Below are 14,280 nucleotides of genomic sequence, written 5' to 3' on the forward strand. Positions count from 1 at the left end.
CAGAGGCTTGTGTGCATTTTGCCTGCTGGGTAGATATCTGGCATTTTGGTACATTTTGGTACCCCCCTAAAAATAAAACGCTATGTAGTTAAAATATATTCACCTCTTCATCCTAACTGACTTAAAGTGAGTTTGCAAGCTGTAATGAACTAGCCACTATTTCTGTACTGTACATTCACTTTGAGCCTGTTTTCTTTTTATGGTTCTTCTGCAGTTTCTTAGTGGCTTTGGTTCTTGGCTATAGCTACGGGTAGCTTAGGGGCTTGGGTAGGGAAGCTCTGAGCATATGTGTCTGCATAACACTTAAGAGAAGCAGAAAGTCATGGTTTAATTTTAACTCTTGGCAGGTCATTTTAATTTTTCCAAACATGTTGGGTGTTTTCTGTGATCTGAAATTAAAAGAGAAAACCCTTCTTTTTCTTCACTGCTGCAAACTCGGCATACAGTTTTGACTAAAATGAGCATGGAAGATTTTGAAGAGCCGTGTTATTTTGTTGTGAACACCACTCTTCTTGTGAAACCCTTCTGAAAAATTGTTCTTATCACGTAGTGGTGATCAAGAGTTCACATGCACTTTAGAGTTGTTGTACAAGGAGCTGCGTTGTTACTTAGACTTTAGTTTGCATTGATGCTAAACTGACATTTATTAATGTTTTCAGAAATCCCATTCAGTTTGCATGAGCTGAATTTCATGCTTCTGGGGGGGAAGATGGTAGTGGTATTGCATTACCTCTGAGGATTACAGTCTGTCTTGTATTCACACTTGAGGCCCCTAAACTTTAATCTTTCCTTTGTTGAGGAGGCTCTAGCTGGGGAGAAGAGCCCAGAGGCTTTTAATTCTTTCATTGAACCTGCTTGATCCAAGACAAAACTGGACAAGACATAAAAAGATGAACTGAGACTGGTAGAGAAGGATGGGGTTTATTTTGTAGAGAAAATTCATAGTGATAATCAATAGAAGAGAAGCGATAGGGCATCTAAAGTCAAATACCATGGGAGAAAACCACTCCACAATGAATGACTTTCCCTGGCCAGAAAAGACCGTGTTAAGAAATCACCTGTAGAATTGGCCTTCCTTGGGGCCCAGTGTGTTGTTATACTACTGTGTTTGGTTTTCATATTTGCTGGGCAATGTGCCTGAAAAGCATTAATGTTGCACTGCATATGCTTTGTCCTACAGTTAAGTATTTTGGAGCTGGAACAAATAAAACACTCACTAATTTATAACATGGAAGTTTGTGAGACCAAAGCTTTTTCTACATTTTATTTATGCAACAGTACATCCTCAAAATATTGTAGTGTCTTGAACTTTCTGTATGTCAGGGAGCAAGAGACCCAGATTTCTTTACACATCTATAATAAGAGTTTTCATCTACTCTGAAGCTCTCTTCTGTCAGTAGGCTGATGTAAATTGACCCTCGTGCCTGTAGGAGTAGGAATCAATTCTGTCAAAAATGTCATTCATTTAGGATGCAACCAAATCCCCCCACCCCAAACTCAACCACAGACACCCCTTCTGGTTAACTTGGCTGGGTGTTAGAACAGCATTTTGCCAAGAGTTAGTTATGACTTTTATGCTGTTACCATGACATAATGTGAGGTTGTTCCTGCCCTTGGAGTTCATGCTTGGGAAATGGCATGTTTTCTGCTGGAGGAGATCAGTGTGAATTCCTGTCTAGTCTTTTGTGCTGTGCTGCCTTGGTGATACCTTTTTTGTGCAATAGCTTTCTCGGACAGCAAAGCAGGTTTGGCTGGCTTGCTTGGCTCTTTTCTGGCTTTTTTCCTCCCTTCCGTAGATGTTGATCTCTTCCCGGAAAAATGGCTGATTTTTATTAAAATTGGAGCAGAAAATATAGAGCTACCATGTTTAACACTCTTAAATTCTGTAATTGAATGCTGGATGCATTATACATGTAGAGACCTTACCTCTATCACATCGGTCTTGGATTAATATGTGTAATGCTCAGGGCTGGGGAACAGAACTAGTATGTACCTTTGAAGCCCTCGCCCACAGAACTTTTGCCATGTTAATGGAGAAACTTCCTTTTTCGGCTTTGTGTGATAGCTTGGGGGACTCTCTTTTCCCTTGCCACCTCTTCATGAGGATGAACAGGGCTTGAAACTGAATGCTGGTTTTGTCCTAATTTTTGTTGCATGCTGTTGACACATACAAATGTAGGGAAAGGGAAAACGAGGTGAACATGAAATGAGATGTATTTAAACAGAGTGCCTGCTATTGGCACAGAAATATGGGGAAAGGGAAAATAAGCCAGAAACCCGAGATGTGAAAAATGGCACATCCTGTGTTTCTGTTCAGAAATATTTCTCTTTCCTGGTGATGGTGGTGCTGTGGAGGGAGGTTACAAAAGGTCTGTTGTTTCATGTCCTACCAGAGCTCTTTTCCTGCCCAATATCCTGCACTATACTTTGATGGAGCATACCTGTATCCCAATGCGTCACTCAATAGCTATACCTAAGTACTTATCTGTGCAGAAAAGTTCATTTACTTATACTGTGCAGTTTTAAGGAGTTAAAAATTTGGCTGTTTTCTTTCTCAACCCTGGCAGCACATTCTCATTCTCGTATGACTTCTTGCTATAATTTTGCACACTCACGTTACAGAAGCCAAGCTTTTTTAGCCTTTTTCTCATCTACTTGAACAAAAGCAACAAATTAATGTAATGCCACATGCAGCTGATTACTGCTTCGTCCAAATCTGCTACCCTTCTCCCAATAATGAGCAGGGATTTAAGCCTAGGTGGTGGTGGACAAGAAGTTGGTCACCAGTGCATCCCTGGGAAAAGGAAAGCCAACCCCATCCTGGTCTATATTAGCAGGAGTGTAGTGAGCAGGTGGAGGGAAGGGATTAATGCCCTCTGTTCATCACTTGCAAGACCACTTCTGGAGTGCTGTGTCCAGCTTTGGGTCTCCCAGCATGAGAGAGACATTGACATACCTGGAGCAAGTCCAGCAGAGACCACAGAGGTTGTCTAGGTCTTTATGTCCGTATGAGGTATTTCCTTGGTATAGCTGTAACACTCTGAAGTTATGCTTTAGTTTGTAAAAATATTTTTGTGCAGATAAATCACTAGCATCTAGTTACTGTTATTTTGGTATATAGCAAAGTGCAATTTTATGTTCTGAAATGGCTGATATTACTAAGAATTATCTCCTAGCTCTTCTGACCCCTGTTTCTCCAAGAGGAGCTGTGTTCACTTCAACTGCAAAGAGTGTATATTCAGGGAACAGATGTTTTTGAGGAGACCTATTACCCTTATAATATAGAAGAAAGTGGCAGCATTTAACATAAGGTTTTAAAACTGGTGGTTCATACATTGTTTGTTCACCCAATTTTAAAATCTGTATGTAGCAAACTCATATGTAAAAGCTTGCTAGTACGTACGCAAAGCTGAAAGTAAAAGCTAATAATACTGTTTACTTTTTTGCTCTTGTTTTATTTTTAGGATTTCTTCTTTTATTCACTAGTATATGATCCTCAACAAAAGACCCTACTCGCTGATAAAGGAGAGATTCGAGTCGGAAACAGATACCAGGCAGATATAACAGACTTATTAAAAGAGGGTAATTTCCATAATTTATTGAAATTGTTAAGAGGCCATGTCGAATGTAGCCACTTTTATGTGTTCAGCCTGCATAGGTGTGGGAGATGGAGGTTTCCACTGCCAGGTCATGCATACAATGATGGCTTGGTTTGTTAGTGACTGAAGCTGTTGCCTGCTGAATGCAATTAGTTATGTCTCAAACCTCTCTTTAAGTGGGCGTTTGTCCAAATCATAAAAGTTGTTGAAACAAATTGGATTAATTGGCTCTCTCAGAGCTTGTACTCTTTTTATTCGGAGATTTCAGAATTTCCATGGGAAGCACAAATTTCCATCCCATCTGTAAAGCCTTTTGTGTTTTTAATCAAGCCTCACTTCCCTATAAGAGCCCCTCCCATATTACTGCCAATTAAATGCTGTCTCCCCTCATCAATTTGCCCATTATTGCTGGGTGCCTTTTCCTCAGAGCCCTCTCCCCATCTGCAGTGTTGGCTGCCAGCCTAGACCTCTCACCTGCAGAACAGGCAGGAGGAAGAATTTGCTGGCCTGAACATGTTCTGGGACCTCAGCCTGCCTCCACTGTATCACAGAGCTGTAGGACCACAAGGACCTTGGCCCAGGGAAAAGGGGGTAGTAGCAGTAACTGTTACTAGTTACCAAATAATAACTAACTTTGGATTTGTCTTTGGACTACTGTACAGATCCAGAATTGGGTGGAAAAACTCAGAGGGATGGGGAGTATTGGTATCTAATTGCTCCTTTCTGAGATCTGTGTAATGCGTGTGGAAAGGTCTGTCGGTATGCTCCTCCTAAGACAGCAGGCATTGACCCATGTTGGAAGGACCTTCTCCAGACTGTGTGGGCAGAGATGTGAAAGCAACGAGGCACTTCTGTCTTTGCTTAGGAGCTTTGCTGATACTGTTAGCCTCATGTTAGAACAGACAAACAAGTTGGTCAGGACTCTTGTTTAATTTGTCTATGAAACTGGTATTTATTCAGCAGCTGGGCAAGCCTCCTAAGCGAGGATGAACTAATTTGAAAGGCATTTTGTCTCCCTCAGCGGGCCAACATGGGACTTCAGAGAAGTATAATCTCCAGATGTCATAAAGTGAGCAGAAAAAAAAAAAGGCTTAGTAGTGCCTGTATTTTTCCAGGGTATTTTGGTTTGTGTAGAGTCGGGAAAATAGAAGCAAGACAGTCTGATGCCATGATTTCCCCCTTAGAAAGCAGCTGATGTTCGTTGAACCAGCTACTCTTTGCCCGCTCAGGCCAGCTGGGAGCGTATCTGTTTTCCTGAAACTGCTGCAAGATAAAGCAGGAGAAAGACAGAGAGAAGCTTGGGAGAGTGGCTGAAGAGAGACTGTCTAGTTGGGAGAAAGATGTACTCTGTGGCCCATTACATGTGTCCTTTAAAACCAGTTCTTCAAAATCTCATTGCCGGGTTCAGAAAGGCTGTGTTGCTGTGTCTGTCAAGCTGAAATTGCCACAGACAAATGGGTGAATGAAATTTTCACAGTGGCCTGTTAGGCAGAGGTGGGTTAGCAGTTAAATTATTGTGAAATTAAAAAAAAAAAAATCTAGAAAATACTTGTATTTTAAAAAAGCCATACCAAGCATTTCTAATTTGTTTTTCAACCAGGTGAGGATGATGGAAGAGATCAGTCAAAACTTGAAACAAAAGTTTGGGAAGCCTTTAACCCACTAGTAGACAAACAGATAGACCAGTTCCTGGTGGTAGCACGGTAAGAGCTTTTTACGTCTTCTTTGAATAAGTGAATGTTAGTAACTCTTCCAACCACTTTTTACGTTCTTTTTGTTTTACTGGTATGAATGCTGGTTTTTGTTGCTTGATTCACTTGCTCCATTTTGAAATGATGGACATCTTACATGCCTTCCTGGGAATTGCATGACCCTAGGAACAGCTACTTAGATTTACAACTTAGCTAATCACTTCCATAAAAGAAAAGTAAATGGCATGTAAAAACTCTCCTGTAATTGGTGAAGTTTTTCAAATACTTTGGCCAGCATGTAGAAGGCTTAGTGAACTAAATTCTTGACAGTTCATTACTCTGTCCATTTTCTCCCTTTTTCAAATCCAGTGACAATTTAACATCCATTAATAGTTTGCTAAGAAGTCTGGTAAAGTTTTTTTGATGGAGCATGGATGCTTTCTAATGCCTAGATTCAAATAGGTAGGCATAATAAAGTAAAACCCTGCAAATCTGTACAGATGGTGAAATATGTGCTTTTATTTAAGCCCAAATCAATCTTTGTTGATCGACTTTTGCTTTTTAAAATGTTCTTGAACTTTTTCGTTGGTATGCATTTATATTAATAGAAGCCTAGACTAAATTTAGGCTCTCATAGCAACTGGTGACTGAATAATTTGAAAAAAAAAAAAAACAAACCCAAAAGAAAAGAGGTAATACCTAGAAGACACAGAATTTGGAGACTAAGTTTGTAGGACTATGTGGGAGAAAAGTGGTGTGAGTAGATGGATAGTTGGACCTTCTGATTTTTTTACTCGGTGGAGAAAGTTATAATTGGATATGGTTAGGAAGGAGTGTGTAAAGTTACAAGCTTCTAGTAGCATCTGGTTTGCTAGTCTTGAGAGTTCTGCTCATTGGCTGTGGTATCTGGTAGACGTGGACTTTGACTCGCAGGGCTGCCTGCCTTGAGCTGTCGGCTTTAGCCCTGGAAAACTGAGTTACGCCTATGTTTCAGATACCCTGTTGAGTTGGGCCCTGGTTCCCTCAGCCTTTTGGTTCTTGTTTTTTTTTCCCTCTTGAGTTATCATGCTTTAAATTTCCTCCTGAACTTTGCTGAGTGTGGCATTGTTGTGCTCAATTGTGGGGTAAGTTCATGGAATGCTCCCCAGAGAGGCAACGCTAGAGCTTATGTGTCAGAATCTGCCTGGCCGGGGCCCTCCAGTTCTGAATTGAAGCTCTTGAATGATGCAACAAGAGTGCATTTGTCAAACATCATTCAACGTGCTGAATGATTCAAGCTCAGGGAAATAACTGGGAGGAAAAAAAGGAATTGAGGAAAATAAATGAGATGGTGAAATACAATGTTTTGAGTTCTCAAGATGGGAAGTGTGTATACTCAGAAACAAACCCCCAAATCGATTTTTCTGTGTATTTTGAAGGTAAAACTTGCCATTATTGTGAACTTTGGCCAAAATAAAAAAAAAATGGCTAATCTGAATTAAAAAACCTTTGCATGACTGCTTGGGCCTTGTGTGCGAGTCCAGTAACAGGGGGCCTAGAGTGAAACTACGTCGCTTAAAATAAAAAAACTTAATTGCAGTCCAGATTGAAGAAAATCTCACCATTCAGAATCCATTAATACATTTTTTTTGCCTTTGGTTAAACATGTGCTTTTTGTTGTATAGACTTTTTTAAGGTTCATAGTATTCTGGCTACACTAAAGAATCACCTTAACATTTAGGCTTTTGGAATTTTCACTGTGCTGCTTATACGATATTTCCCTTGATGTGTGCCAAGAGTAAAGTCAAACTGGCTGAACTAAGTGATTTGTGTGCAACAGATTAATTCTACTTGATCAGATGGACACAGGGAAATGGATGAAAGTGGGGAAAGGATAATCTCCACCAGCGATGTGGAACAGAGGAAGGAGTGACGGGGAGAGCTGTGATATCTCCAGCAAAGGGTATTCCTGCTTCTTAAGGTACCCTTCTTGTCAATGCTGCGGTTTCACAGTTGCTTCCAACCAAGTGAAGTACGGGATACCACTAAAAAGCTAAGAACTTTGTTTTCTGGGTTAATTTTCAGCAGGATTGCTTCAAATTGCCACTCAGACACACAGTGCTCTGGTGTTGGTGTTAGGAAGACCCAGCAGGAAGCGAGAGGGTAGAAGTGCCCTGGCAGATGGGGGTTTTCACATGGGTTGGTTTAGAGTGACTGTATTGCTGTTTTGTGATGGGGGTTTCCACTTTGTGTAGGCTTTTGGTGGCGAAGCTGTTTTTAGTAGTTCTTCGTGGCTGTTGGTTGCTGCCCACTGGGTTTGCTGATACAGTTGCTTGAAGGTCTGTGCTGTAACAAGAATGACTGAAAAGATCAGTATAAAAATTACTGCTGTCCGGAATCAGCAAAGTGATCCAGTTTATAATTAGATGCCACACGCACACGCAAAAAGTATCAGTTCAGCTAAAGCTGGGGACGGGGGAGTTGTGAAGCAGGGATGGGGATAGTGACTGGGAGGCTGGGGAGAGGGCGAAGTGTGAATCGCCACAGAAACTTGAGTGGGGGGGAGGCTGTTTTGGATTTTGGCCAAAATTAGATATTTGATGACAACTACTGCTTAAGCATTTACCTTTCCTACTCCTGCACTGCTTGGCACTAGTTTGTTCCTCTGTGTGCTCGACTAGTATGGGGAAGTGATCTGAGAGGAGGGGAAAAAAAAGTAATTCCACCTTTTTTGTCGTTGTAGTTGCTCAGAGGAGTTCAGCTCCAGTTCAGTGTGCAGGGGCACAAGTGTTTCACCCATGTGGTGTAGCAAGCAGTGAGGGGAGTAGGAATTGCTGGAACCAATGTTCCCGTTAAAGGTTTCTCCAACTAATTTCTTTAGGAATAAAATGAGGAACATGAGGATTGTGGCTGCAGATGCAGGAATGGCTGGCATTGAGAAGTGTTCAAGAATTGCTGTATTCTTAGGCCAACTATGTAATATATATGTATTATACAGTATTAAGTTGTAAAATAAAGATTTTTTTTTTTTTTAAATTTTACTGAAACTTTTAGAAAAATACTTGCATTACTGCATTTTTTCTGTCTGGTCTTGGCATCTGTCTCTGTACCTTTGGACAATGCAGCACTGCTCTTGCTGTTGTGGAAGAGACGTGCCATTCATAAAGCTTGCTTGTGCTCAGTTTCTGATAAAGCTTAAGTCTGTTGAGAGATAAGGGATAGAGTGTAGTTCAAAACTCCCTGTTTGTGATCCTTGAGTTTTTCCCCTCCTACGCCTAAGCCTCTTTGGTCATATGAACTAAGTAGAGTAAAGCTTTCATAATAACAAACCACATCTAAAGAGAATGGTCTCTGGCTCAGAACTAGCACCAAACCATGTAATGTTGTTACTGAGAAATGGAGTCTGCTGATCTCAAAAGTGTCGGTTGGGTGTTTATATTTATCCTTGTTTTGCATGCAAAGTTAATGCTCTGTTTAATTTCTTTCAGGTCTGTTGGTACGTTTGCCCGAGCCCTAGATTGCAGTAGTTCTGTCAGACAGCCGAGTTTGCACATGAGTGCTGCAGCAGCCTCTAGGGACATCACGCTGGTAAGATTTTTAAGAGGACCTTAAGTTTTTGAGAGATGCAAAATATTCACCTCAGCAATAACAGTTGGCAAAGAGAGAGGGGCAGATGGATTGTAATTGTGGCCTGCTGTGAAGCAGATCCTTTCTTTGTAAAGGAACCCTTTATTTACATATAAAGTAACTTTTTCTGGACTTGTGCCTCCTATGATCCATGATGGATAATTCTATGAGATATTTTCTTTGTTTTGTTTTATTAAAACGTTTTGATGACATGCTTCACAGCTCTTGCATGGGCTTAGTAGCTGTCTTGAGAAGAGTGCAAATTATTATCTGACTGTCTGCAATGTTATAATGCCAGAATGCAACTCCTCATCACTTCCCCAACACCAGACTTGTCACTGGCATCCTTGAGCAAGATCGTCTGGGGGAGAAATCTTGTGTTCAGATAACTAACTGCAGTTGATCCAGTTCTTCTCTTTGAGCTCTGTTTTAGAGCACCTGAGGAGTGTTGACATTGTTCGTATTTTATAATCATAAATGATTCTGAGTAGATAGAGGAAAGGAAAAACTTCTATGCCAGAGAAAGTTTGATGAAAATTTGAACAAAATTTATGAAATCTCCAGAGAACTGTTATCAAAGTCTCACCTCATAAGTGCAATAATGTGAAATCATATATGAAACAAATTCTAGGATAGACCACTGTACATTAATTATGCACGTGCACCAAACTGGTATGATGAAAAGCAAATAACATCCTGATTAAAACTACAGAAATCGGGAAATAAAGCCAAGCTTTCGTTTACTAATACCAATTCCTCCCTCACAATGTGTTCTCAGCCCTTGTAAATCACAAGTTACAGACAGTCGTAGCTCAGCTTTCTGAGGAGTAATTACTCCTGGGAGTAATTCCTTTTTCCTGCTCAGCTATGCTGTGTGACTTGACTTGAATCTTTTTTGGGATTTCTGGCCTTTAAAGGGAACTCTGTGTGTGTCGCTGCTCTTAAATATTTTTCTTATATGCAGATTTTGTGGAGTACTTGACAAAGAAAGTGCATGGCTAGGTTTTTTTTTTTAGAAAATATGTCCTAGGACCTCTGTCTTCATTTCCCATCTGTGGATGGTACCTAACAGCGCTGCTCAGTCCTGGGGTGAATGGGCCTCTATCGTCTTGTGTTTTCTTAAGAGTAGTGCCCCAATGGTGGTGCTGGTGAGTAGCCAAGTAGGAATTATTGATATGCAAGGGCTTGTGTTCCACAAACCCCACTATTGTTAGTGAACATTAGACTTGTAAGCTGACAATTGCAGTGAGTCTTAGGTTGGAACAAGTTTTAACTGACTTTGTGTTAGGTATAGAATGCTGTACCCTGAGATCTTGGTGCAGATTTTTTGTCATTGCTGACTTACTGTTGAGCTTTTTTTCCCCCTAGATCCTTGTCCTTACATTTATCTTTCTCTTTTACAACCTTGTAGTTCCATGCTATGGACACTTTGCACAAAAATGTCTATGACATTTCCAAGGCAATCTCTGCGCTTGTACCACAAGGTGGGCCAGTCCTGTGCAGAGATGAGATGGAGGAGTGGTCTGCTTCAGAGGCAAACCTCTTTGAGGAAGCACTAGAAAAATATGGAAAAGATTTCACTGACATTCAGCAAGATTTTGTAAGTATAAAAATGGGAGCCTACATGGTGATCAGTTCTGATCAGTGACAGAGCTGGTTTACAGCTTGTCTAAAGTGTGTTGTTTTTCTTCATGTTGAAGAGGGCTTTGAACTGGAGCATGTGTCTTGCAGTAAATTGGGAAAAGGCAGACTTCATACTGATGACAGGCTGTTGTACAGTCAGAATTTCAAATCACAAATGATAGCTTTTCCTTTAGAGACATTAATTTAAAATCATCTGCTCCACTACAGCTGAGGGAGGATTTAGGAAAGTGTTGTGACAGCCTAGCTGCTGTAGATTAATTTGTGTTTGAAGGAGAATAAGTACTGGGCCTTTTGAATCATGAACACTTAGTCACTTTTATAATGCTATTTCAGAACGGGCCCTTTGAGAGTTGTAAAAAGGAATCTTGGGCATCCAAGGGAAGTGTCCTGTAGTTTAGCCAAAGCACCACCCTAGGTGCTCAGCCTACAGATTGAATGGAGCACTGTAAAGAGAGCCAAGTTTCACTGTTTGAGTCTTCTGGAACAAAACAAGTAGTTTCAGTGTTGCTTGTCCCATGCTCTAATCTTTTAGACAGAGGGGCTTGGAAACAGCACAACACACTCTGGTCCTGCTGAAATCCTCGTGCTTCTCATGCAGAGAACAGAGCTGGCAGGGCACAATTAAGTTAGTAGTTACTACTTTTTTTTTTTTTTTTTTTTTTAATGGGCCAGCTCCATAGAAGCCAAGCAAATCAGAACTGTGATACTGTCGTGACTCTTGCTCAAGTCTTTGCTGCTCAAGCAGAGAAAGTCTGAGCCAGTGGGTTCCCTTTCACATTGTGCCTTTATTAGATGGTTTACTGTGGAGCCAATGTGGCATGAAGATTTACCTGTGACCTGCTCTACTTCTACACTGAAAGCACTAATTTTTGAAGGGGCATTTAATTTAACATGGATTCCATCTGCATCTAATGCCCTTAGGAGATTCAAACACTGACTGTCTGTTTTTGTGAGCAGTCTTGCAACTACTAACCCTCCTATAAACTGTCTGTCAAAGAAATCCTGTGACTTTCAGTCAAGCTGTGTGCCAACTCCCTACAATGACCGGTGCTTTTCCTTTATGTCCCTAGCTCCCGTGGAAGTCCTTAACAAGCATAATAGAATATTACTATATGTGGAAAACTACAGACAGATATGTTCAGCAGGTAAGAGAGACTGAATCACCTCTTTGATTCTAACAGAAGGTGTTTTCCTTGCCTTTGAAACCAAGCATTGTTACTTTATTCTCTCTCTTGGGGTTCAGCCTTTCCAATAGGTGGGTTCTGTAATGATCTGAAGCACCGAAAAATCTCTCGACACTAAACTCATCAGCCGTTTTGTAGATACAAACATGTAGCATTGGCATTTGTGCTTTGTTTTCATGTTTGCTGCTACTTTATTTGTTTGGAGCTTTCAAATGTCTGGTTTGGAACTCAGCAGTTTGAGGAAGGGACTAATTTCTGCCTGTAGAGTTCAAGGTCAGCCTTGACTTCAATTTTGACTTTTATGGCGGGATTGGCAGTTGCTGTACAGCAGACACCCGTGCTAATTCTCCACCTCTATATCTGCCTGCCCGTGACTTCAATTGCACATACATGGAGTCTCCTTCGTGTAAGCACTGTGAGTAAAGTGTTTGTCTGGGAAGCATTGATGGCTCAAATTCCCAGACTCGTTATACTTGAGAATCAACTTTGACTACTGTTTACCATCATTTTTATCTCTACTTGTTTAAATATGAAGGCTGCTTGGTCCCTCAAATAAAGAAAGCACAATGCAAGCAGCATGCAAAATGTTGCAGAGTATCAGTTACTGAGAACTACTTATAATATATAATGGGAAAATTAATTAAAAGAGGGAGAAATATATAATGGATTTTTTATGATAATTATCAGTACTATGTTTAGGCATCTATTTGAAGTGTTAGAAAAAGTGGAGTTATAAAAATGTCCTGCCTTAACTTGCTTCATTGGAAATTCAGCCTGGAATAAAGACTGGATGCCTGAGGCATTGACCAATATTTGGCATGTGCTATATTTGGGCACCTTGGTCTGTAATGTGATTTTTACCATTTTCTTTCTGTACAGAACACTGTTTAAATTAGAGGCATCCTCAGGACAAGTGAGAACTCTTTTTTGCATCAATTCTGTACTACTTTTAAAAAAAGATATATAACCGTATCCTCTTTCCAATGTTTCCCCAAGTTCATTCTTTGATCAAAACTCTTCCTTCTGGTAAGGAAATGGATGGTGGGAAAGTGGGATGGTGATGGAAGCTGGCACAGTGAGGGGAAAAAAGGTGCTGGAGAAATGAGGTCACGGTCTTTTCTTCTCCATTGAACTGTGTGTGTTGTTGATGTACTGAATACTGCTGTACTGTCTGACTACAGCTGTTTAGGAGATGATAGCTGAGTGTACTCAGCCTGTACTGTGCTCAATATTTGCACTGAGAGGAATCCATTTATCATCTTCCCTGCATCTTTTATCTCACCTCACTTCTTTTAGCGATAAAAATCCATCTAGCAATATAGTAGGTATCAGAAAAAGCACGGAAAGTTATTTTATCAGTCAGCGAAAACTAGAATCTTAGGCTGTTGCATGAAAATGTCACCTCTGTGCAGTCAGAACAGCAAACAGTAGTAGCAGTTCTTGGGAAAGATTAAACCAAAAAGCATCTCTATACTGCTCAGAAAGTCCACGATACATTTGCAATGTTGAAGTTCTGTTTCTGCCCATCTTGTGGTATGTAACAGTGGCAGTGGGAATAAGGGGTAGGGACCAGTTCTGTTGGTGTTCACTCTTGGATACCTGTCCTGGTTCCAGCAAGGATGGGGTTAATTTCCCCAGGGGAGGCAGGTATTCCATACCAAGTGACCCATGCCCAGCTATAAGAGGACCTAGCCGGGGAGGGGGGGGGCAGTCGCCACTTGGGGGTGGGCTGCAGTGGTGTGAGTCCAGTCGGTGCGCGGCGGTACTGTAATCGTGTCGTCATATTATTATAACAATATCAGTGTTAATTGTTTTTCTTTCTTCTTCCCTTTGGCTGTTCTGTTAAATTGCACTATTTCAACCCACGAGTTTTGCCTTTTTCTGCCGATTTTTCCCACGGCTGTGGGAGTGGAGCGAGTGGCTGCGTGGTTCTTTGATGCTGGCTGAGGTCAAACCACGACAGTCCATAGGAGACAGATCAGAATGGTGTCCCAGGTGTCTGCTTTCAGGCCCATGTGCTGGGAAGGAAAAACGACCAGAGAAACTGTGCCTTGATTAGGAAGTGGTTACATTCTTTTGCTTTTTTCACTTTCTTGAATGTTCTTATTACAATGACAAAAATGCATAGGGGATAGTAGCTTTAAAGACTTTGATTATTTGTTCTTGCAGCAATTAAAAAACCCAACAAACCTACAGTTTCTCATACTGTTTTGCTATATTCCTATGCAGTGGGTTTTCTGTGAAGGTTATACTGTAGCTTACATGTGCTGCTCAGCAGTGTACCAGGGAGTGGGGTTTGGGGAAAACTTCCAATTAGAGGCTCTGCACTTAAGAGACGGTATAAGTATAAGCCAAACAGGTAGCAATTGCAGTACAGAGATATCACATCAATTAAGTCTGAATTTAGCTGAAGACCTCATCTCAAATTCCCAGTTTGTACAAGCAAATAATACTATTAAACATTTATAAAAAGCCTGGGAGAGCTATCTATATATAACCACAAAGAAAACATAGGAAGTTGTAGTTGAAATAATGGTGTATTACATTTATATTTTA

The 14,280-nt window shown here is 40.8% G+C and overlaps 1 protein-coding gene across 1 annotated transcript in view; it reads left to right on the forward strand.

The window, feature by feature from the left end:
• MTA1 (metastasis associated 1) overlaps window positions 1-14,280 on the forward strand; it is a 66,171-nt gene that overhangs the window by 11,638 nt on the left and 40,253 nt on the right. The window contains exons 4-8 of the mRNA XM_082483515.1: window positions 3,465-3,582; window positions 5,200-5,302; window positions 8,758-8,857; window positions 10,308-10,496; window positions 11,611-11,685. Of these exons, the coding sequence (XP_082339641.1) occupies window positions 3,465-3,582; window positions 5,200-5,302; window positions 8,758-8,857; window positions 10,308-10,496; window positions 11,611-11,685 (585 nt within the window). The remainder of the gene's footprint in view (window positions 1-3,464; window positions 3,583-5,199; window positions 5,303-8,757; window positions 8,858-10,307; window positions 10,497-11,610; window positions 11,686-14,280) is intronic.

The sequence above is a fragment of the Vanellus vanellus genome (assembly GCF_965231255.1).
Source record: "Vanellus vanellus genome assembly, chromosome: 5".
NCBI classification, from domain to species: domain Eukaryota; kingdom Metazoa; phylum Chordata; class Aves; order Charadriiformes; family Charadriidae; genus Vanellus; species Vanellus vanellus.